At 37.9% G+C, this 25,206-nt stretch overlaps 1 protein-coding gene across 6 annotated transcripts in view; it reads right to left on the bottom strand.

The window, feature by feature from the left end:
- Positions 1-15,256: 15,256 nt before the first annotated feature.
- LOC129771129 (G-protein coupled receptor 52) overlaps positions 15,257-25,206 on the bottom strand; it is a 96,870-nt gene continuing 86,920 nt past the window's right edge. For 5 of the 6 annotated variants that reach the window (XM_055774496.1, XM_055774497.1, XM_055774495.1 and 2 more), the window contains one exon: positions 15,257-23,208. In XM_055774496.1, the coding sequence (XP_055630471.1) occupies positions 22,632-23,208 (577 nt within the window). In that variant the 3' untranslated portion in view covers positions 15,257-22,631. The remainder of the gene's footprint in view (positions 23,209-25,206) is intronic. The other variant, XR_008742293.1, reaches the window with a different exon arrangement.

The raw sequence follows: 25,206 nt of genomic DNA, 5'->3' as shown, positions 1-25,206 counted from the left end.
CAAAAAAAATGCACGATATTGTTTCCTTGAATGCAGGTTTCGATTCATCTCCCTCTTTAGTTTAAAACCACATGATGCCTATTTGTCGGCAACTCTCCTGGATTTGCAAAAATGGAAGTCGAAAAACAAATTCTTACACAGGTGCACGCACTGAATCTCTGAAGAAGTGTTCATAGAGGTTTGCTTTATCTTCATTCAAATGATTTCAGATTTTAAGAATTTAAAGCTGTCTTTGGGCCAGCTAATCTGATCTGGTGAGAGTAGTAAGCCTCTAATTTTGTATCCAGATATCAACATTGTATCGTTGTCATCGCGGATACACTTCATTTCGTTTTCACCGTGAAGTGTATACGGAAATAAGGTCTTATAATTCAACTCTGACATCGTTTAAATACTAACAGCACTGTACAATGTTTCCCTCTCTTTGGGAATTGATCACAGAACGTAACAGAAACGAAAATACGAAATATGAATGCCACTATTAGTCAATTTTGAATATATTTGGCAACACTGTAAAAATGTTGGAAATCCTATTTTTGTATATTTATCTTTGTCAACTGTTTTCCTCATAAGTCAATCAGGAGTCGAGTTGTAAGTGGTCCGATTTTGACAGAAAAAGTGGTCCGGAATCGGCCCCCCTATTGTCATGTCTCGTCTCAGGATCAGATAACTGGCTTCTTACTTTTCTTCGTCGTCCACAACCGAAGCCATGACACGAAGATGCCAGAATTGCCAAATATTATAAAATTTCGGATTTTTTTAGTTTCTGTTTTAATAAATCGTAACATGTGGTTGGTGCGAATTTAATGATTTTGCAAATTTTCAATTAGGCAAAAATATGTTTAAAAATGATAAAATAAGTCTTTTAAATATCCATATCTATAATATAATAATGATATCCATAAAGAACATCTTTTTGGATTGATGGTCTTACTATCAAAGCGGCGAGAAGAATGTTCAGCCCAGAAATTGATGGACAGTGAAGCAGCATCGACATCATATCGAATTTCAGCTTCATCTAATTTTAGTGAGAATGTGGATGACATAAATATTGAATTCGAGTACAATATTCAGAACAGAACAAAATTCATTGCCAAATTAAGCTTCTGAATGGGTATTCATGCACCGTCTGGTCGCTAGAAGAATGACTGATAAATCTTGAATGACTAATCGGTGACTTTTGACGATCGATCAATTAATTTTCGTGAATTCAAGCATTGTGTCCGGGTTGAATGTGGCGTCAATTTGCAGCTAATTTAAATCCGAATGTGAGGAAGGTATTTTTCAGCTGTGAGATCTCTGTTATTCGATGAAAAACTGGAAGAGAAAATGTGTTCATCAGCGGTTGCAGTCGACACTGCCATCACTGCCACACTGGATTTTCAGTAAGTTCAGTGTTTCAGTGTCGCTGTTTATATGACAGTAAGCAATCAACAGTACATGTTAATTCTGAGAGTTAATTTGAAAATCTGCTTAAATTGGCATTTTCTTGTTGCGAAAAACGTTCGCGCTCTTCACTCAATGAAACCATTCGTTCAACGGACCTTGTCAGTGCTGGCCAATGTTTGTACTAAAGAGTTTAATTCTTGAATTTCTATAATATTTGTTTCTCGTCAGACATAATTTCGTAGTCCTATTTTAACAATGCGGTTGTGTCTTGGACACGACTCATATTCATTTATTTGCTTGTTTGTTTTGTTATTTGTTTTTTTTGCGCCCCGCATCACGACGACTAATGGCAGGTTTACATTAGGGAGATCTATAGCTATAGATGAATTTATTCACGCGAAAATAGATGTAAACGGGAGAGAATATGTATGATACATTTCTTCGAGGTATATATAATCACTATGAATGGGATAAATTCAGGCATATGTAAACGCTGGTGAATTTCTTACTGGTGAGAAATCACTAAAGTTGGAAGCAGTTCTACTTCAGGTGAATAAATTCACCGAAAATGTGAATATATTCATCATATAAGTTCGCGCTAGTGTAAACGGTTAATGCGATTTCTATAAATCTCATCATATTTATTCACATGAATATATCCCAAGTCTAAACCCACCGTAACACGTGTGTTCGGCGCTTCTGACAAATGGTTGAGTACAGCAACACACAATGTTACAATATTACATTGTGTAATCTGATCGAGTCAAATTCAATCGGGTTGTGTAAATGTGGCAGCCTTTCCACACAATTCGACATTGTCAACACTGAGCTTCGTGTTGTGTTTTGTGAGACGCTTCTTACTTTTCTTCGTTGTCCAAAAACGAAGCCATGACATGAAGATGCCACACAGCTGCCAAATATTATAAAATTTCGGATTTTTCAAATTTCTGTTTTTATGAATCGTAACATTTGGTTGGTGCGAATTTAATGATTTTGCAAATTTTCAATTAGGCAAAAATATGTTTTAAAAGGATAAAATAAGTCTTTTAAATACCCATATCTAAAATATAATAATGATATCCATAACAACTCGTCCAAGATTGTCTGGAAAGTCTTTTCTCGTTGATTCCATTGCAATTCAGTAACAACTTCAAAATTGTGACTCTTTCGCAATACATGACCATAGTACCGGATGCTTCGTGAGACGAAAATAAAATGGATTTTCATTAAAATTTTAACATTTTAAAACAGTGTTCGGGATGAAAAACAGTCGAACCGCTGGCAAGGATCACTTAACCGGCGAACTTTTTAAGTTTGGGAAGAGAAAATGGCGGAGCGCTATGTACAATAGATCAAACTAATGGTCGCAGTGGTACAATGCTCCTACAGAAGATGGCGGAGCGCTTTACTGGGTTATTTCCAAGACCTAGGATGAGGAGAAGATGCTACAAGTTTGTATGCATGTTATTGTGTGCCCGATCTACAAAACATACGATAAGTTGGACTGCAGCAATTATCACAGCTCGCGATATTTACGCTCCGATGAATTCTTAAAGAATGTCGGAAGGATAATATATCCATTCAGGGATACTGTCGGATACTTTCGAATTACGCCAATCTATCATGTTTGCTGTTCACATCGCCCTGGAGGGTGGTGCACGAAGAGCAAGCATCGAAACGATTTTCGCAAGAGTCGTTCAGCTGCTTGGCTTCTCCGACGACGCCGACGTTATTGCGCACAGTTTTAGAACAGTGGCGGAAGCGTACATCAGACCAGGCGTTGCTAATCGCAGTAGATATGACAGCGATAAAAACCAAGTGCATGAGATTAAGAGACTCTACAGACGAAAACTGTTATTGTTGACGGAAACGAACTGAAGGTGGTGGACGAGCTCGTGTACTTGAGGTCGCTGATAGTCCCAGGCAACGATATAAGCAAGAAAATTCGGAAACGCATCTCAAAGGAAATCGTGTTTTTTTTCGGATTGCGCATAATCCTACGATCAAATCGAACGCGTCGTTGTACGAAGTTCACCCTGTACAAGATACTCATGAGACCGGTTGTCCATTACGGACATAAAACGTGGATAATGCGGAGAAGACCAGGGAGCACTTGGCGGTTTCACTGAAACATTTAATTACAACATCTTCCTGGAGAACCAGCCATCGAACACATCACAAAAGTGGGATAGCCGCGATGGGCGGGACCAGGATGTCAGGACCCGTTGAAATGATTATCCTCATCAACCCAAATTTGACGGATTTGACGGAGAGGAACCCGTCATATTTGAGGGTTCAATCAGATTTAGGGAGACTAGCGGATAATACACTGCCTAAGTAATTGACGGAGCATAGCCCACTATCGAGTAGAATGGAAGCCTGCCAAAAGCAATTAGGATTTTTTCAATTGAAGTTTTATTTTTTGTTTCAATCATGTTACATATGTCTTGGCTATTAAGTTGTTGTAATATTAATTGTGCATAGAATAGTGAATAGTTGCGAACAAGTTCTGAAGGGATTGAATTCTCAAGCGTGTTTTAAGATGACGTACGAATGTTCAACAAAACGGTACACATATAATAGGATGAAGGTATGTTTACATATAAACATTATTATTTTGACGTTTTCCAAAAAAATGCGAAAGCATTCCTGACAACCCAATAACTGTATACAACTGATTCTGAAATAAATAACATGAATTTGGCAATCATTCCCTGTCGGACTATTTATTTGTTCTACGAGAGAAAATCGTAAACATGGTGACAAACAGGTTTATTAGTCTAGAATGATCCATGGTTATCTGTTTTGTAAGTTTACATGTTTTTTTTTCGAAACTTATTTAGATGATGTGCTGACGACACGCTTCACATATTGAACGGAAAACAACCATTAATTCCATCATCGTTCTTTTCTTATTCATAGAAAATCTACTCTTCCATTCTTCTGTTTCCAACTCTGCCTGCGAATAACGGATCTCTATTGTAGCATGTCCGGAAAAGAATCTGAAACTATTGAGAATCAGAGCAGAGGATCTAAAGCCCCTAAGGAAGATGGGTGTAATAGCTGTTATTCATAGTTATTATGCAAAGAAAGAAATGGATAAACTCTTAGTCACATGACTCACCATAGTGAATCCTGAATCTTACTTTGCTTCACTAACAACTATCAGTTCCTTGATAATCTCTAGGGAACTACGCAAAAGAGGCGACCCTTCTGGCCTCCGGGCGGCGAATGTCATACTAACATTCCTACTCTTCCCCTGGTGCCTGTAAGGATTTAGCCGGCATCGTTTTTGACTATTTAAAGCTCGAATCACCGAAACATGCTGCTGATAAAGGGACAGAAATGAATCAAACACCGCTGTAGTAATTAATCTTCTGTTTATTCTATCATAAATAAAACATGTTTCTTGTCTATACTTTCTCTGTTGCTTATCTGTACGTAATTTTCGTTTGTTTTGCTTCTCATTTTGTAGTACGATATTTACGCATTTAATATGCATGGTTTAAGTTTCTTCTCTTCATGCCCTTACATAAATCTTATATATTAGCTTCGCGTGACCAGTGTAATTGAAATTTTGGAAGCTTCTACAAAATATGTACGTGTTCAATCATAACATTTCCTTTCAGTTGTGTTGTGAACAGAACTGCTCTCTTCCAGGCGCCTTCCAACGCTTGATATTGTTTTATATGTTTCAAAATAAACATATTGTTGTCTTTATTCTATCTGTTTGTTTACACTTTGTTTACCACTTACAACTGTGTAATGCTAAACTGTTACACAAGGTAATAATTTGTTCGCTACTTGCTTGAAGCAGCAAACGAAACTTTGCTCATGAATGAAAAACCTAACGGATCAACAGAACAACTGTCAAACGTTTGACATTTGGGTTCACTCACACGTGAGCATTGTTCGATTTTGTTTACTTATTTTTTTCGTTACAATATTACTTTATACAGCCACACAACCTAGTCTGCACAGCCTGCTACGAATACAAAGGTTGCTCTGGTATATAATATTATCGGTAGAAACTCATGCAGAGATGAACGAAATAAAAAACGGTGTCGCATTCTACGCTGAATAAGGCCCGGCAAATGAAATAACTTGAACCATTTCTTTATTATTGGTAATTTTCCCCGTTGCAATTCAGGTTATTATTACATTTTTACTCAGTGACTGTTGTTGGAGATATATTCTGATTTTTTTAAACATTTCCTTGATCGTTAATATTCAAAAGTTCATATTTCAACAATGTACACACGATTACTGAACGAAGATTGGTTACACTTGAGAAAAAAATCTATTCTACGAAAGCGAAATTCGTTCAGTTTTCTATCTTTTGTAATGATTGCTAGCGATTTTTGTTTTGCTTTTGATTGTGGCATCCACACTACAAGCCGGGTATAGAGTAGCATGTAAATTTCTCACATCATCGCATCTTCTTGACTAGTATATAGTTAAATTTTGGAAACATTGAATAGATTTCATCGTTGGCCTGTCACTACAAGGATCGAATAATTTTCTCGATAAATATGTTTCAGATCATCTGTTTATGAGTGACATTTCCACTGGGCGAGCTTTGGTTATGGAGATTTATCTAAATAATGGGACAACACATGGTAATCGTATAGGTTATATAGTGTCCATAGCTCGCTACGATGACTGAATGCTGATAAAATTCGTACTATCGAAGCCAAAGTTATAAAAAGGTTATCGATTCCTTCCGTGGATTTGGAAAGGCCCACAATCACCAGTGCTCCGTTAAATATTTATATTCTCTCTCCTTACTCCTGGGAAGAGCCAAAAATGATACACTAGTGATCTGATAGTTGACAGTAAGGTTTGTCACAATAAGATTCATGTGTTTTTATATGGTTGCTTACGTAGGCCTTGTGGAAACATATATGCCAAAATATGACAGATAATGGTGATTAACGGAAAGACGTCTACAGAAGAAAGGGGAAATCAATATTGTAGGATACATATTGTGTTTGAGCAAGGTATGTGGAAGGGAATCGTGTGATTTTGTGGGTAATATTTTGAAACATTCCGTTATACACTGTCAGCATTTGTCTGAGATTGACTTAAAGTTGATTTCCACTTTATATATCAAATGGCTGGCTAAAATTTCTCCAGATACCACCGGACGAACGTATTGACTATGAAATAAGCCTTCAACGGAATTTAAATTAGAATTATTTATAATTCGAACAGTCATTTCTATCATGTTTCACATTAGTAATTCCTGCAATGAATCAATCGAATTCGAATCCTTACTCTGCCATTTTATTTTCAATATTTAATTCAACGCTCGAAATTTTATCTCTGGAGAATGTTACCAAGATCGTTTTGGTAGTTCCAGATAATCTTACTTAAAATGCTGTTTCATTATTGTAATCGATTGTGGATTGAGTGAAAATTTATTATTGTGAACTATGAAGTTTTCAATGGATTATAAAGATTCCGTTCAGATACGTACGAAATGTGTGTCGATGCTTATATTGGATAATGAGTAAACATATATATCACACCCAATCTCGTTCACCTAAACATGTTCGAAATGCTGCAAATGAATGTGATCTCTAGAAACAAGTAATACAAATGTTTTTCTTTTTGTTTACTTAACTCTCAGATGCATGTTTTTCTGTTTGTTTGATTTTTTAAGCAAGTAGGTAGGGAAAAAACAGTATACAGATTTTTTTCTTTAAGGAAATCATCAAAACCGCTACAAAGATATTCAAAGAGAATAACAAGTGTCATCACCTGCTGTATATTTCACAAACTAAATACAGAGTTCATAAATACAGCACTGTAATCTTATGTACAGTATTGGACGAAACATATGCAACTGATATTGAACAACGATGAAAAACATTGAGTGAGTGATTGGTTGTTTACGGTTTATTGCATTTATCTAGGATAATGTTCTAAAATTCAGTGGGAAAGGTTTTGTGTTGTATTATGTGATCCTCTACCAACGTGAGGTGAAGTCGTCACATCGAAAGTGCAGTGCCGACATTTACCAATGCTTTGACTATGTGTGTAGAAAAGGTACTCTTTTCCAGAAGTTTTTTTCTGACTGCTCATATGTCACTTACTATCCTGAGAAAGCTTGAAACACAAATTGCTGACCCGTATTCAATCATTTTTAGATGAATTTAGTAATAGTATCACTAAAATCTCATTATCATTATGTGAACCATTATCAGCCACTTAATGTCGAGCACCAGAATTCTCTCTTATGTCTGTTCACTTTCTTCCTGTCAAATAGCTAGTAATACACTGCGTTTCACAACTATAGAACCACTCATTTTTTCTGAGTTTCCAGAGATATGAGAGAAGTCGGTTGAATTGAAGTATATAGTGTAGGATATTAGCATAACTATCTTCATTCAAAATACTGACAATTTGAACGTTATTGTTGTGTTCAGGTGCGAAACAATTAAAAAACTAAAATTCCAGTGTTTCATAACTATCTAACCCGAAGGAAAAACACTCACTTCTTTACAAAATAAACGTCAATTTCAGATAAAGTACAATAAGTTTCTAATTCGTAGGTCAACTTTAGTTCTCAATCAGATCAAATAACCAATCCGGGGAGGTTTTGACCAAGTTGCGCCATGTTGTAGTGTGTATCTCTTTCTAAGCAGAGGATACTGCTCGTTTAAGCCCTTCAAATCATTCATACTGCTTGTAAACTGCATCTTATATTCGTACGATCACTCCTCATAAGTTCTTGATAGGGTTTTGATCTGGTAAACAAGCTGACTAGTCTTAAATCTGAAGCCCCCATTCAATAAACCACGCCTTAACTTTCCGGATGTTATGAATTGATGCCAATTTCATTGTGTTTTTGATGCAAAAACACAAGTAAATGATTCTGAAGTACTTCATTGCTCTTCTGACTGTGCAATCGTGTTAATGAAAAGCTATCTGAACCAGGCCGTTTCGAAAATATTTTCCTCAAACTATCAAACTGCCGCCTGCAAAGTTACGAGTTGAAAAATTACATGGCACGTTCCGTAAGTCCTTCCAGTATGAAGAAATTCTATTCAAGTAGGATTTATTTTTATTAGAGAAGGTCTCCTGGAATAGTGAAACCCATGGCATTAGCTTCCACATTAGTTTTTGACGCGCAACTTTGGAGATGGGATTTTCATGGTTTGGGGAGAGTTTTCTCAAAAAGGTCTGATTGAGAGCTTACCATCAACACGAATGAACAGTCAGCAGTGCAATGAAGTACTTCAGAATCATTTACTGCTATTTTTACATCAAAAACAATATGATAATTGGGTAATTTGACATCAATTTATAAAATGCGGAAAGTCAAGGCAAGGTTTGATGAATAAGGGCTTTAGATTCTGGACTGGTCAGCTTGATTAACAGAACTTATAAGGAGTGATCGTACGAATAGAAGAAGCAGCTTACAAGCAGTATGAGTGATTTAAAGAGCTTAAACGAACAGTATCCTCTGCGTAGAACGAGATACACACTACAACATGGCGCAACTTGGCGCAAAAACCACCCCGAATTGGTTTTCTTATCTGATTGAGAACTAAAGATGACTTACGCATTAGAAACATATTGTAATTCATGTGAAATTAACGTTAATTTTGTAAAGGAGTGAGAGTTTTTCCATCTGGTTCTATAGTTATGAAACACTGGGATTTTAGTTTTTTGAATGTTTCGCACCTGAAACCAACAATAAAGTTCAAATGGCCAGTCTTTTGAATGAAGATAGTTATTACATCCTACACTATATACTTCAGTTCAACCGACTTCTTACATATCTCTCGAAATTCAGAAAAAAATGAGTGGTTCTATAGTTGTGAAACGCAGTGTACAATCAAAACTCAACACACCCGACTCCCGTAAATCTTCCCACCTCCTATCCTCCTCCTCGTTACCTTATGTAAAAAAAATCCAAAAAGAAATAGTGAACAACTAGAAGTGGGTTATATCTGTGATATAACTGCAAGGTAGACGTAGGACTGCCGTTGGCTTTGTAATCATTTGATTCAAATTGCATCTGAATCAATTCTCAATGAATGACTGCTGAAAGATTTCCTTGTTAGTGTGTGAGTGGATGAGTATGAATATGAAATCGTTATTGACATGAAATTGAACTATTTCGAACTTGTTGGTGGTCCAGAACCGTTGGGTTTGCGTGGTTTTGCAAAAGCAACTGATGAAGTTTGATACATAATTCTCGTGAGAATAATATACGAGAGCTTTCATGACCACTCAACGCGGAAGCTGACGTTCTTGGATACATCACGGGAACTGAATGTGCAAATCTTCCTTTGCTCGAGCGCATTTGCAAGCGAGTAAGAGAAATCACAGCCTGTATGTATTCGCAATGACAGTTTCTCCAAGTGCCTTGATTTTGCGTCCGTGTTCGGGAACCCATTCCGATCACCATAAAAGCAATCATCATCAATTAACTAGATTGTAATGATTTCAATAGCCTGTTTTCAAAGCAATTTTTAAACTATTGAAATGATTTTTTGGGCCAATAAGTGACAATTATATAACTCTTTGGCATTTTATTTTTCGAATGAAGTGATTATTATACCACTCCATTCAGCCGGTAAAGAGGTGCCGGTTAACGTGCAAAACCTTGAACTCTGGCGTCCCTCTCTCGTTTTCGAAACTTTGAATTTACATACCGGTACAGAAGTGAAAGAAATAGTCGTACGTCAAAACTACTCGTACGTCTAATTAGCGAAATCGTTTAATGTGGCCAAATCTGCTCTCGTGATCATAATCAAAGTGTTCGGGGAACTTTTATCGAAAGTCAGAAAACCTTGATCGAGAGAATATCGAAAGCTGGAAGCCGCAGCGAGGACAAAAAGAGTGTTCAGTGCTGAAACCTTAAGTATCATCTACAACTGTGCATAAGGCTAAAGAACGAGCCAGATTCTGAGATTGCTCAATCCCTGACAATGAGAAGGCGGACACTCTCGCAAAAGTGGGTGCCTCGGAAAGCGAATTGTTTAATAGACAGATTTCATACGATAATTTTTTCCAATTTTTGCGTCATAGTTCCCTCTTGAGTTGGCAAACCGATTGCGACACTGGAATTCTTGGGTGGTGGTTACATTCAATTATATCAAATGTTTCTTCGAGAGCGTGGTTCAAAAGCTTGGATGCAAATCGTGACTTAATTCAGGGAATGAGTAGATTTATGTCCGACCATTACTCGCTAGATGTGCATTTTCACAGAATAAATCTTGTTCAAAGAAAGGATTACGATGGCATCGATCACTCAGTTTGGCAATGTACGGATAATTACGCAGCCAGAGAGTACCTTTTGAATACCCTTGATGCTCAAGGGAAACAACCCTATTTTCCTATCAGAGACGTTTTGGGAACTCGCGACATCTGCTATATGCAGTCGATCTATGTGTTTGTGAAACGGTCTAGTATAGGAATTTAATGCGTTATCAGTATGTTTGTCTTGTCCCCTCATCTCACCGTCGTCCACCCTCGACAGCCAGTCGGACACCAGACGCTATTCCTGGTCATTATGCACAATGCTACACAGTGCGTATGGCAACCCTCGGTTGAAACAACGGTACCCCTTATCTATATCCCTAGCCTGACCAGTCCAACAAAAGTTGTTGCCCTTCTAACCTCGAGTAAACTGCGAGAATTCGGTCGAATTCTATTAAATGTAGAATTGAGACGAAATTTTCTGTAAAAAAATTAAATTAGCGGCTCCGCAAAACTTATGCGACTGAGCTTTACAAATCAATGAATTGAAAAAAAAAAATTGTTGCGAACGGATTTCGAAAATTCTTTAGGATTCGTTTGATATACTTCACATTAAAATCCCCTAGTCTGTAAAGGGCTTAAAATGATGGAAATAAGAATCATTCTTACTTCCCTAACCATTTGTTCTACTCATTTGTGTGCTTACCTACCCGTATCGTCAGAAAGGAACAACTGCAAATTCCAGCTGCAACTTTGCTCACGGTTGCAAAGCAAGCATACCCGTGAAATCTGTCATAGTCCTTAGGGTCATACACTGATTGACCGGAGCCAGTTTTTTGACACAGAACACGACAAGCAAATATTCAGTTACTGAATGTCTATTTTTTTAACTGTTCGTCAAACCTGTTAGCAGTGTTGCCACATTTTTATCTGTACCAGAGGGGTTAAAAATCTTTCTCATCTGTACTTTTTCTTCCAAAAATCTGTACCATCGAAAATATTCGTTATAGAAAAAATATATTTTATTAGAACGAAAAAAATACTCATTTATTTTTCTACAAACACTACATTTACATTTGCAAGTCATTCGTGTATTTGATGATAACCACTATATTTAATCAAATCTTTTGATCTCAAAATAACGTCCATCGCATCGTTGCTGAGCCGATTTCGAAACTTATTTTTGTTTTGATTACATTCAGAAAAAAAATGCCGAGGAGTGACGCGTAGTTTCTGAAACTGTGATTCCCTTACGGAGTAACTTTACCTTCAGGGTACGGAATTCATTCTCCAGATCTTGCATATTCCCATCGTAGAACCCTGGAAACGCCTCTAACACAACGAATTTCGGCCTTATGAAACTGATCAATTATTGCATTGTAAATGCTCTTAAGATCAGCAGCATCAAGCGATACTGCGCCGTCAATGTCATCAAAGTCGTTCAAATGTTCAAATATGAGAAATTTCACACGCGGAAAAAATCTGTACCTTTCCAGATAAATCTGTACGTGTGGCAACACTGCCTGTTAGTACTTGGTTGCTTTACGTTAAATATTCCAGTCAAATTTTTTTCCATGTTCGATGTGTGATATTGTGTGCCACTATTGATAATTAGAGAGTGGCTAGCAACATAATGGGCCCTATTATGTAAATCGAATCGACCAGTATCACTTCACATTCATATTCGTATTTTTTTAATCAAGAGAGTCTTATCGAGTCGAGCTTTTGCTCCGAGCTTCATGCATTCAAAGCGTTCCTAAAATGTTTCCCCAAGCAACATATCAACGATGCAAACAAAACAAAGCTCATTCTCCAAAGCAACATAAAGAAAAGCCGAACCACATACGATGTCATAGTTGTGAAATTTCGTAAAACTTCAGACAATTATTCCTCCATAAAGTTGGTATATGTTCTTATTATCTTATATTCTCTGAATCATTACATTTAGAGTTTAATAGTATATTGCATACTTCCCCACCATGATAGTCAAAACATGACTGTCATTTTGTATTTAAAGTAGAGAACACGACAATATGGACAGAAATGTAAATATATGAATTAGAATTTTAGAAACATCTTTTGATTGCTGTGTAAAATGACCCTTTCTCTGCGGCGGGAGAAATAAACACATCGTCAGAATCAAAATTCTGAATGAAAATTAAATTCTTCATGAACATTCTATGTGGAGGTTGAACGAGTTTTTCACAAGTGGTTGAAAAACGAAGCGTAAATAGTGTGAAGTAACGTTTTTTTATGCGTTTTCTCATGAGCCATTATTGGCAGAAAATGAAACCTCCAATTTATTCATGAGTCTGGTAGATATTTTCAACTTCGCTGTCGGAAGAAACCCTTTGATTGACAAGACCAGACCATAGGGGGTCGATTTCGGACCAGCTGCTGATTGGTCAATTTTAAAGGGTTGCCAATAATATTTGAAAATACATTTCGAGATAATGTGCTCATGGTATGTATTCTCACACTAGTTTTCATGATAAAGCATAACAGAAAAATACAATTTGTTGTGAAATACGCTACAATTTTGCGTTACATTATCCAAATGTAATTATTCATAGAATATATGATACGAAATGTGAAAAAATAGTCTTCAGAAACCTTATCTAATTTAGAAACTTGACATCTCGAGTGTTCATCCCTGTTGCTCGAACTTGGTCAAAGAGTAAGACCTAGGTGACATTGGCCCGGAGTACGCATGAAAATTAGTTTGTACGATAACTGACGAAGAGAAACAAAAAAAAAGTTCGATAGAAGCTGACGGATTCGACAAAAGCAAGGGGGAAGCAATATAACCACACCAATATAATTCTATGTAGTTTTTTACTTCTCACGATTGCATGCGTTTCGTGCAGTCACATTTTCGTAAGAAGCTACAGGCAGTGTCACCGCGGCCTAAGGGTAAGTTTACATTGGCTCGGAGTACGCACGAAAATTTGATTGTACGAATAGAAACAAACAATTTTGTTCGATAGAAGCTGACGAATTCGAACGAACCCAGGGGGGAAGCAATGTAACCACACCAATACAACTCAATGTGGTTGTTTACTTTCACTATTGCATACAATTCGTACGACCACTTTTCTGCATCCAGTGTCACCGCCGCCTAAGAGTAAAGGCTAGTTTGGAGTTCCCGTCGTGAATTCACCTTCATCTCGATTCCACGATGGAAATTCTGGATCGTAGTGAAATATTGAATTATTCAAAATTGAATTAATAATATGAATTGTGTTTAAATATTTTTTCAACTACAAAAAATTCTTTCTATCGTTTAAGATGTTTTCCTCACGTTTTGTATATGGACTGATTTTACAAAAAAGTGTTTGTTCGCGTTCACGTTCACGGGAGCTCTAAGCCTGCATTGAGAAGCCAGCCAGTGCTCCCTTGGCCGAGTGGTTAGCGTCACAACTAACATGCCGGGTGTTCGGGTTCGATTCCCGTTCTGGTCGGGGGAATTTTTCGTCAAAGAAATTTCCTCCGACTTGCACTGTGATCACGCGTATTCTAGAGCTTGCCACTCAGAATGCATTCAAGGCGTGTTACTTGGCATGACGCAACGTAAAAATGACGCAAGTAATACTACGTTGAGACGGCGAAGTTCCTCTAGGAACGTTAGTGCCATTGAAGAAGAAGAAGAAGAAGAAGAGAAGCCAGCTGTAATATCTTGTCTTATGGTGCTCATAAATTATTTGGCCGAAGCTAAATATTTGTCTCTTTTTGTACGAATACAGTATAGCTTCTGCGCTTCTTGATATCGGTCCCTTTAACAGTGCCGCTTACATCGACGGTGTGGTTGATACCGTTCAGCACCATGACGCCCCGTCGTTTCCGCTACTACATCACATTCCAACGTTTCCCCGGTATTCACCAAGAGGAGATCATTGTATATTATCAGAACGTCGGCGGTATCATTAGCAATGTCGATGGTTTCCGATTAGCTATCTCTGACCAAAGCTACGACATCGTTGTTCTCACGGAGACCTGGTTAGACTCACGTACGCTCTCTCACCAAGTGCTCGGCTACGATAATAGTCGCAAGGCTAGAGGCGGAGGGATTTTAGTGGGCGTGAACTCTAGACTCAACGCGAGAGCTGTAGAAAACCAACAGTGGATTTGCTTGGAGCAAGTATGGACGGCAATCAAACGTAGTGCGTAGTACATTCCTCCTGACCGAATACGAGAACGCGAACTTTTTGAGATCCACTCCCAATCGGTTTTCTCTGTTCTGGAAGTCGCTAAAGCAACCGATGAAGTCATTGTGATGGGCGACTTTAATCTTCCTAGGATCTCGTGGAACAAATTTCACGACGGATTCCTTTATCCGGATTTGGGTCACTCGGTTATCCACCCCAACTCTTTTTTTCTGCTGGACAACTACAGCTTAGCCACTCTCTCGCAAATCAACCACGTTTCCAACCAGAATGATCGTAGTCTGGATCTCTGCTTCTAAAGTGCGCAGGATACAGCCTCAATCCTATGCGAGGCTCCTGCTCCTCTTGAGAAACTAACCCATCATCATCCACCCCTGATGGTCATCGTTGGTACAAAGCTGTTAGAGAATTTCGATGTTTCAGCCACAGCCGTTTTCAAAGACTTCCGCAATGCCGACCATCATGGTATCACCCAGTTGCTATCTAGCTTCAAATGGAGCGACATATTAGACACCAATAACGTCGACTCCGTTGCTCTAACAATTTCCAACGTTCTCACAAATGTTATCGACAGATATGTGCCGAAGAAGCAGTGCCCCCATGCATCCCGTAAACCATGGCAAACCGGTGTATTGCGAAGACTAAAATCCATAAAGAAGGCCGCATTGAGAAAGTTCACTAGACATCGCACACAAACACTCCAAAGCCACTATGCGAAAATCAATCAGGAATATAAACTTATTGCAAAGCAATCTTTCCAGCATTACCAGTGTGGAATACAAAGAAAACTCAAATCACGTCCCAAACAGTTTTGGAATTTTGTGAACGAGCAGCGCCATGAAGCGGGCCTGCCATCCTCTGTGACGTTCAACGGAAGCGTGGCATCTACCCAGCAGGATATCTGCAACCTATTTTCAGGAAAAATCGCCAGTGTTTTCACCGACGAACAATTGAGCGTAGACCATATCGAAGACCATGCCGCTAGTTGCATACCTCTTTCTAGACAAACCCTGAGTAGAGTTGATATCAATATGGATATGATTTCTAGGTCATTCTCAAAGCTCATAACGTCGTTTAATCCGACTGACTGGACGGAATCCCATCAGCATTTCTCAAAACACACATGCATGACTTGTTGATTCCGCTGCTTCACATATTCCAGCTTTCCGTGGCCAGTGGTGTTTCTCCGACCTGTTGGAAGCTATCGCATATGTTCCCAGTCCATAAACAAAAAGAAATACAGTAGAACCCCGATTATCCGCGAATAACGAAAATCGCGGATAACACGGAAAAAAGATATTTTAGCATGAAAACTATGTTTCATCAATACAGAAATTATTGAACTATCCATCTGTAAGGTCGTGTACACCAGTGTTCAAATAATGTGAAAGCCAAGACCAAAACAAAAGAGAGCGACCCTACCACTCACTGACAAATTTCGGGAAGGTTTGTAGAATTACTAAGGAACTCGCTTTCGCGGATAATCCGCATCGCGGATCAATGACTTCAATGACGTAAATCTGGTAATTGAAAGGACCACGACTATCATATGCAGACGATTTGAAAATTTACCTTCGGATCTGCTCAATAGAAGACTGTCGCTTCAATGACAGCTGGAGGCTTTTGCTGATTGGTGCACTCTTAACCGAATGGATGTAAACCCCGTCAAATGTTCTGTTATCTCGTTTGCGCGTACGAGACAGACCATATTATACAAATATGTTTTGTTCGACACGGTAGTCGAGCGCGTTAGCGAAGTCAAGGATCTGGGAGTTATTTTGGACACGCAACTCTCATTTGAACAGCACATCTCGTTCATGGTTAATAAAGCGTCCAGAACTCTGGGGTTCATTTTCAGGATTGCCAAAAACTTCACGGACTTCTACTGCCTTAAAGCCCTCTACTGCTCTCTAACTCGTTCCATTTTAGAGTATGGTTCAGCAGATTGGACTCCTCATTACAACAACGGTGTCGAAAGAGTGGAATCAGTTCAAAGACGGTTCGTGCGATATACACTTCGTATTGCAATGGACAGACCCCTTCCGATTACCGACCTACAAGAGTCGTTGTCAGCTGATCAACTTGGAATCTTTGTCGATTCGTAGAGACACAGCAAGAGCTTTACTGATCGCTGATGCTTTGCATGGACGCATAGACTGTCCCTTTCTCTTGGAAAACATCAATATCAACGTTCAACCTCGAGCTCTCCGTAATAATTCGATGTTACGATTGCCTGTACTACGCACGAATTATATTCGGTTCGGTGGATTCAGTGGTTTTCAACGACTCTTTAACAGAGTAGCCAGGCTGTTCGACAGATTTAATTCTTTTTTTAATGATGGAACTGCCATGTGATAATTGGTTTATGTTATGACTATGTGACGACTTTTATGTAATGCAATATTCGTATTTAGAAGTAAGCTACATCATTAGGGCCTTAAAGCCCGTTGGTGAATTAACAAATAAATAAATTTTGACAGATAAAGTTTGATCAACGCGTACTGATTAAACATATTCGACCAAAAACACGTTGGTACATGGTTAGGTTACCTTAAATATTTCAGTCATTTTTTTCCATGTTCGATGTTTGACATTGTTTGCCACTGTCGATAATCAACGAGTGACAAACAAAATAATGTTTGTACAAATATCAAACCAAATTTGATCTGTCAAAAAGTGTCAAATGTGACCTCCGGGCAAATAGTGTACGGCCACATTAAGGACTTTTTTCATGCGTGTTTTAGAATTTGTCATTCATAATACATTCAAGGCGTGGTATTTGGAAGAAATCTCAACTGAGTACTACTAATAAAAATGACGCAGGAGACCATTGAACAAATTTCAATTTGCCTACGAAGCAAATAAATCAACTGAAACAGCGCTTCACACGTTAATTTCAAAAATAGAAAAGTCTTTTGATGCTAAAGAAATCTCACTTACAGCTTTTCTTGATATTGAGGGAGCATTTGGCAATGCATCCTACAACTATATAAATAAAGCTATGAAAAAATGTAGTTTTGACATGTGCATCTCCAACTGGACACATGCCATGCTAACCAACCGACTAATAACAGCTAAATTAGGAGGATCTACTCTAACAACGAAACCAACTATAGGTTGCCCTCAAGGAGGAGTTCTGTCTCCTCTGTTGTGGTCACTACTTGTCGACGATCTTCCTCATAACCTGGCTAATTTAGGATACGAAGTCATTGGTTTTGCTGATGACATAATCATCTTAGTGAGGGGTAAATGTGAATATACTATTCCCAATAGAATGCAAACAGCCCTTAACTACACACTCACATGGTGCAACTTGGAAAGACTTAGTGTTAATCCTTCAAAAACAGTCATAATTCCATTTACCAAAAAAAGAAAGTATAAGATTCCACCTCTTAGATTGGGAGGTGTACAATTGGAGCTTTCAAAACGAACCAAATATTTAGGTGTCATGCTTGACCAAAAACTAAATCGGAACGACCAACTGGAGTAAGCAATATCTAAAGTCCAGACAGCGCTCTGGAGTTGTAGTAGTATATTCGGGAAAAAGTGGGGACTAAAACCTAGAATGATTCACTGGTTTTATTCGGCAATTGTGAGACCCAGACTAACATATGCTTCGCTAGTGTGGTGGCCTAAAATTACACAAATATCAGCTCAGAAAAAGCTCGATAAACTACAACGTCTGGCATGCTTATCAATAACTGGAGCAATGCCTAGCGCACCTTTCAAAGCCCTAGATGCTCTTTTATACCTTCTACCCTTGCACCGATATGTGCACCTTTTTGCTCTTAGGCTGAAACGTATGAAACATTTTCTAGAAGGAGATCTCACAGGGCATTTACAAATCCTGAAAGATTTTCCACTGAACACTATACTAAGCATGAATGAAGACTGGGTGGAAACAAAGACTAACTTCAGTGTTCCCTTCAAAGTGATTGAATTCAATCGCAACGAATGGGAAGAAGGTGGTTCCAAAACTCGATGGATCTAAAATCGGTAAATCTACGGGAGCTCGTATTACTGGACTAGGAATCGACATGTCAGTTCCAATGGGAGAGTGGCCTACAGTTTTTCAAGCAGAAATACAAGTTATTCTAACATGTACAAATATTTAAATATTTTTCTGACTAGAAAATACAGGTATGCCAATATCTGTATCTACTCAGATAGCCAAGCAGCTCCTAATGCAGCAAAAGCATACACATGTCAGTCAAAGCTAGTTTGGGAATGTATTTTATCCTTAAAACAACTAGCTGCTACTAACGAAGTTAACCTATACTGGGTGCCTGGTCACTGCGGTATAGAAGGTAATGAAAAAGCCGATCTCTTAGCAAGATTAGGATCTTCAACTAAATTCGTCGGGCCTGAGCCATTTTGTGGATTATCACATCAGGCATGAAATCGGAGCTCAAAACCTGGGAAATATCAATGATTGAAGCCAACTGGAGGGCTCAATCAACACCAAGATAATCCAAATTACTCATTACACCTTGCAACAGAATAACACGCAACCTAAATACTCAGCAGATTTGAGTACATTAATCGGTCTATTGACCGGACACTGTCCGAGCAGGTATCACCTTAAAAAATCGGAAAACTGACAGATGAGAACTGTCGTTTCTGCAATTTCGAAGCTGAGACTTCGAAACATTTACTGTGTCAATGCAGTACACTAATTCAGCGAAGACTGCGTATTCTTGGAAAGGGCATTCTTATGCCTAACAAGATTTGGTCTGTTGAGCCAAACCAGGTAAGGAACTTCATAAAGGAAGTCATACCTTCGTGGGGGGATATGCAAAGTCCTGATGTAACTATCACTTATTCCCTGAGTGATGGAACGAACTGACACTGCATACATAGCAAACTGGAGTGCACTACAATAGATCAAACTAATGGTCGCAGTGGTACAATGCTCCTACAGAAGAAGGAATACCTACGTTGAGACGGCATAAAGTTCTTCTTGGAACGTTAATGTCTCCGAAGTTGCGGTTTTTTGATGTTATTTTCAGGCCAAGTTGGGAAATACCAGGGAGTAAGTCCCCTGGTATTTCCCAACTTACAGCGTACAGTCAAGATACGTTTGATAAATATATGGGACGAAAATCCACAAAACGCCGTGCGTGTTAGACTGTGAGACTTCCAAAAACTGATGCGGCTTGTCATTAAGGCAAAGGGACGAAGAATCGTACCTGTTTAACCCATGTCGAAGGAGATAAAAACTGCTTTTCAAAAATAAATTTACAATGTAAATAACTAGAAGCGTGTTCTCTCTGAATCACCCTGTACAAGCACACCTAGATGAAACATAACCCTTGATTTTTCATTATCGTTTGCAAATATTTCGTTCAATTCTGTGTGGTTGCATCAGTTGCTTCTGAAACATTACGATCGAATATGATACAGCATGCACCTGAGGGCTGAACACAGAAACTGTAATTACATAACCACGAGACCGAAAAATCTATCATAATTAAAAATATAACAAATCACATATTTCTTTAAAAAAGGGAGTCCAGACCAAATAAGTCAAGACAATATGCAAAAAAAAAATTGTGCTGATATATTGAAATTGCTAGGCTAGCAAAACAAATTTTTGTTTGAAAATTTTCATGCGAAATTCTTTGAAAATATTCATTCATAGCGTGTTTGTTGACCTCTGATTAGACTTTTCTATTGAAAAATGTGGTTGTTCTCATCTGTATAATTATTGTTTGCAAAATTAACGTCGTTTTCTTCCGAATTCTTTTAAACCTGAGAAGTTTCTGTTGACTCAGTTATTAATTTTTTCCGAGACAACTGTACAATTTTGATATTTCACTGACTGACTTCAATACAATTTACCTAAGTCTTTGAGATTGTCGTTCAATGTATTAGAAAATTGAAGAATTATATTTGCTGTCCGATCAAGATTCACGAAGATATCAGTATTGCTTGGTTCAATATGTTTCGATTACAAACCATCTGTGTGGCCAACAGCGTTCCGTGTCTGTTCAGTGGCACCGATCGGAGTCGTAGTTCTTCACAATGTATTGAGAAATTGATCCAGCGTAGTCACACTGAACTGTGTGTTTGGCAAATTATCTATTCGGTTTGAAACCCATTATCATTATGTACTCAATCATCTTACAAAACTAGATAACAGAACTTACATTTTATTTTAAAATTTTGAGTCGAGTTAGTTGCTCTTAATGAATGTGTGTTCACCGAAAACGAAACAATAGTTTTAATTACACAACTATTGCATTGTGCCATAGAAAATAAGTTTATCGTGTTTACATAACTATCTTTCAGTGTTGACTTACTGAATAACTTTTCTATTTACAGTGGGTGTTTATAATTAGCAAAACCATGTTCTCATATACTTTTCCGTTGGATACAAAATATTTAATCGCTGAACAAATTTTGGTTTGGGATTTCACTGTTTCAGTTCATCTTACTGTGAAATATTTACATGGATATGTTTACTAAACAATTTCTATCCAATTCACGTTTATTTTGGCTTTTGGCCGTTTAACAATTTTTCGGCTTCTGTTTTCGCAAACAATTAACTGTGTTTGTGGTGTTTGCAAAACGTAATATTTTCTTTCCAGTTCTCCCTTCTTCCGTTCACACGGGGTTCTAACTAAAAGAATACTTAACAACTTGCTGCAGCTATTGAAGCACATGTTTGCTCTCATCTGATTCTTGCTACCCTTTACGACTCGCTATTTATTTCTTCACGGATTAGGAAATATTTCTAACGTAGTTTTTGTTTCTTTATGTTTTGAACTAATCTCACTCTTTCAAAATCTAGAAAATAGTTCTGCTCCAGCATACTTTTGCTTCGTTATATTGTTCTTGTTACATTTGTTATAGTTGCGTGTTGTCTCATGCTCGTTCATTTGTGTTCTGTGTTACGCCCTGAAGGTGTTCTTACTTAGTGCTCATAACTTCCTTGTGGGTTGATGTTTCTCGCCTAAAAAGTATTATTATGCGTACATTACTTCTCTGTGTAACTGATGTAATTGCAGCATGTTAGTTTTCTTCTCATTTAGAAATTGATACAATCAATATAAAGAAGAGAAGCTACTACATTGCTATTACTTTTTTTTGTATGTAGGTGTGCGTGTGTGGAACAATAAACAGTGTTGCCATAATAATTGAGGTACATGTTTTTTTTTATCTGTATTATAGTGACTTTCAACAATTTTGGTTGGTTTGCCACTTTTACTTCCATTTTTGGAAGAATGTCGGCAGTTAGAATTGAACTCGTGACCTACAGCGTGAGAGGTATGGATGTTACCCCTACGCCAGATCGCCTCCACAAAGGTACATGTGAAAAGCTGCATTTTTATGAAAAAAATGGAAAAAAAAAACATCATAAACTTAGTTGCGCGTCTAATACTGCGTTATGATATACATAGCGCCTTTCTGTTATGTCGAATTATGTGAATATGATACAAATATTAGAAAACAAAACTGTAGATAAGACTTGTTTGGTCTACAACAATTCCTCGCAAATGGCAACACTGTTTCTCGTTGCACTCCTAGTTGTAGATATGCCTACACGTTTTTTTGTTGCAAAAAATGATTGTTCTGAATGTTTTTCACATTATTCCAATCGCTTATACATCGCGTCTAGCCTATTTTGTAGTAATTAAATAGTTAGTATGTTTGATAAAATTACAATAGTTTAATTGAAGTTTCCTCTCGGCTGTCTGTCTCCTTCATTGTGTCTCGAAAGAAGTCACTTCCAGCAGGCATGTTCATGCCTTTCTCAGTTTCTTCTCGGAAGATGATGGCTATCACTCACAACTGTATTGTAGTGAAATTATGTTAATCTGCCCACCCAGTTGATTGTGATGCTTTAGAATTGATGCCGCCTTAGTCGTCCGGATCGAGCCCAATCAGCTCGGCCTGCAGTCGTCCTTTCGTCTTGCAGCAGATGGTGAGGAAGAGCAACCGCACCAGCAGGCGGAACTGCTGCGACATGCTCGTCATGATGATGATCTTCCAGAACGAGTTGAGTATTCCCAGCCAGACGGCACCGAACTGGATCATCGTGTTATCGTACGGTTCTTTCATCACCAGCTCGTAGATCCGCAGCCCGATGTACGGACCCCACGAGACCCAGAACGAGAACACCAATGCAAATGACATACAGTGGCTCGGATTGGCCAGATTTTCGGCCAGTGCCGTGGCGTACTCCTTATCATGAATCGGTGCTCCCGATCGCACTTTACGCATCATCGTGAAGATGTAGCCATAGTTGTAGACGATCGAGATTACACTCGGCCCCAGGACCAGGATTGCCAGCGTTGCACTATAGGCAGCCATGCTGCCCCACTCGAGCATACAGACGTGGATGTCTTTCTTGTAAACGGCCTTGTTGTCGCCGAGCAGCGGTGGACAGCATAGCAACGCGGCCGAGATCCACGTGAAGGCCATCCAGCATTGGCATCTGCGCATTGTTGTTTGAATCAACAATGTAATAAAAATGGTGTGGGTCACACGTGGAGCGGTACCGGTACATTGGTGGGCGCGATGAGAGAACGAGCGCACGATGGGAGCGGTAATGAAAGAAGAGAAAATGCAAAATAATGTGTCATTTAGGGAAAAATAGTTTTTTTTTAATAATTTATCTTACAAAGAAGTTCGAAGCACACACAAATCATGAATTCAGTTTGTCTAAGAGAAGAAAGGGATACAAGTTAATCTCAATCCGACATTTACCAGCTGTCAAATATTACTGTACAAATGTTATCCATTCCGTATGTTTGCTTCAAACTTCTAGCCTTACGATTAGAAAAATATTGAGGGCGAAAACTAAGTGCGAAAGAGTGTAGTATTATCGAACCGCGGCTCTACAGTGTTTTCGTACTTTCATGCAGAACAGATAAAAGCCACTACATATTTACGTGCAAGATCTACCCAAAATCAAGAATTGAGACTCGATTTTTGCGTTCAGCATAATCGACTAAGAATCATCGACCTAATTGTGAATAACTAAAAAGCCAGTATTATCTTTCATCTATTATATTTTTTGTACAGACCTTATGAACACGTATTATTACAAAGAGACTAATAGATCTTTGTGAACAGATCTTAGACTTGATCAATAAATTGGACTCAGAACAAGAAAATACGAAGGTGCCTACCCAAGAAGGGCACTTTTACAGCTTCCTACGGTTATGCTAAGACAGATTTGATCATTTTCAGCTCTAGAATATGGTTGTTTAGGCGTCGTGTCATTCTTAAATGTAAAAGCATCAACTTGCAATTTCAGTAATGAAATGAATACGAGGTGCGTTGAGAAAGTATGATTTTTATATTTTTTTGAAACAAATATTTATTTATCCATCTATATTAATGTTGTTCCTTTCGAAGGAACCCCCTCAAATATATTACGCTCAAAGTGTAGAACGATCAAAATGGGTTATGGTGGTGAAATTGGATCAACAATGGAGAAAGTAACTATTGATAATATCTTGACAAATATTGCGAATATTTCGGAAAGCTGTGAGTCGTTTAATAGGTGACATATTTCCACAACTTCCAATGCATAATACTTAACTGTAGTATCAATAGTTATTATTTAATAATTGTATCGCCTAGTTGCAAAACCGACCAACTCCACAATTTAGAAAAAAAATCGGTTTTCTAGACCTTAGATACATTTTTCCACTTATTGGTAGCGAGAAACAGCACCAATATCGATCAATTCCCTATAAAACACGCGTACGAAAATCATGATGTGCTGCAAAACAGGTGGCATGATGCAACAGAAAATCGTCTTTCCTGTAAAATTTGTCTGTCCTGTAGAATTTGTCTTTTTGGAGTTGGCCGGTTTTGCAACTAGACGACACAATTCATCAAACTTTGATGTATAAATAGCCATCAAATAACACCTCAGGAAAAATATCATGCCCAGCATTATACAGAACTACTAAAATTGTAAATATTGGATAGAACGATTCTTGCCAGATGAGTCAATACGAATTTTAACATTTTCAAAATAATCTCTTATTTACACTGAGTGGGGGTGAGAATGGGTACAGTTCAAAATTGAAAACAGGCCAGACCGATATAGTGATTGTCAGATTTTCATGAAAATTGGTAGTTTTATTCCTCATCGTAAAATATTAGACCCATATTTTTTTATTTTTTTATTACTATTAATTACTATTAATTTTATGGTGGTTTTTCAAAAATTCAGAACTTTTGAACTACTGGACCGATTTAGATGATCAATATACCAAATTAAAGCCAATGAGCTTTCATGTTTAAAATAACGCATCTCTGAGTTTTGGATATGTTATCTAAAAAAAATCATAGCTTTCAATAAAAAATATGAAAAAAATATGAAAAAACTATAGAAACCATAAAAAAATACAATCAATAATTACAAGAACAAAATCCAAAATTCCTGCGCGTATAATATGTTTCAAAAAGAGACTAG

This window comes from Toxorhynchites rutilus, chromosome 2, assembly GCF_029784135.1.
Source record: "Toxorhynchites rutilus septentrionalis strain SRP chromosome 2, ASM2978413v1, whole genome shotgun sequence".
Lineage (NCBI taxonomy): Eukaryota > Metazoa > Arthropoda > Insecta > Diptera > Culicidae > Toxorhynchites > Toxorhynchites rutilus.
The sequence above is the reverse complement of the archived record's forward strand: the minus strand, read 5'-3'. Positions and strand labels throughout refer to the sequence as shown.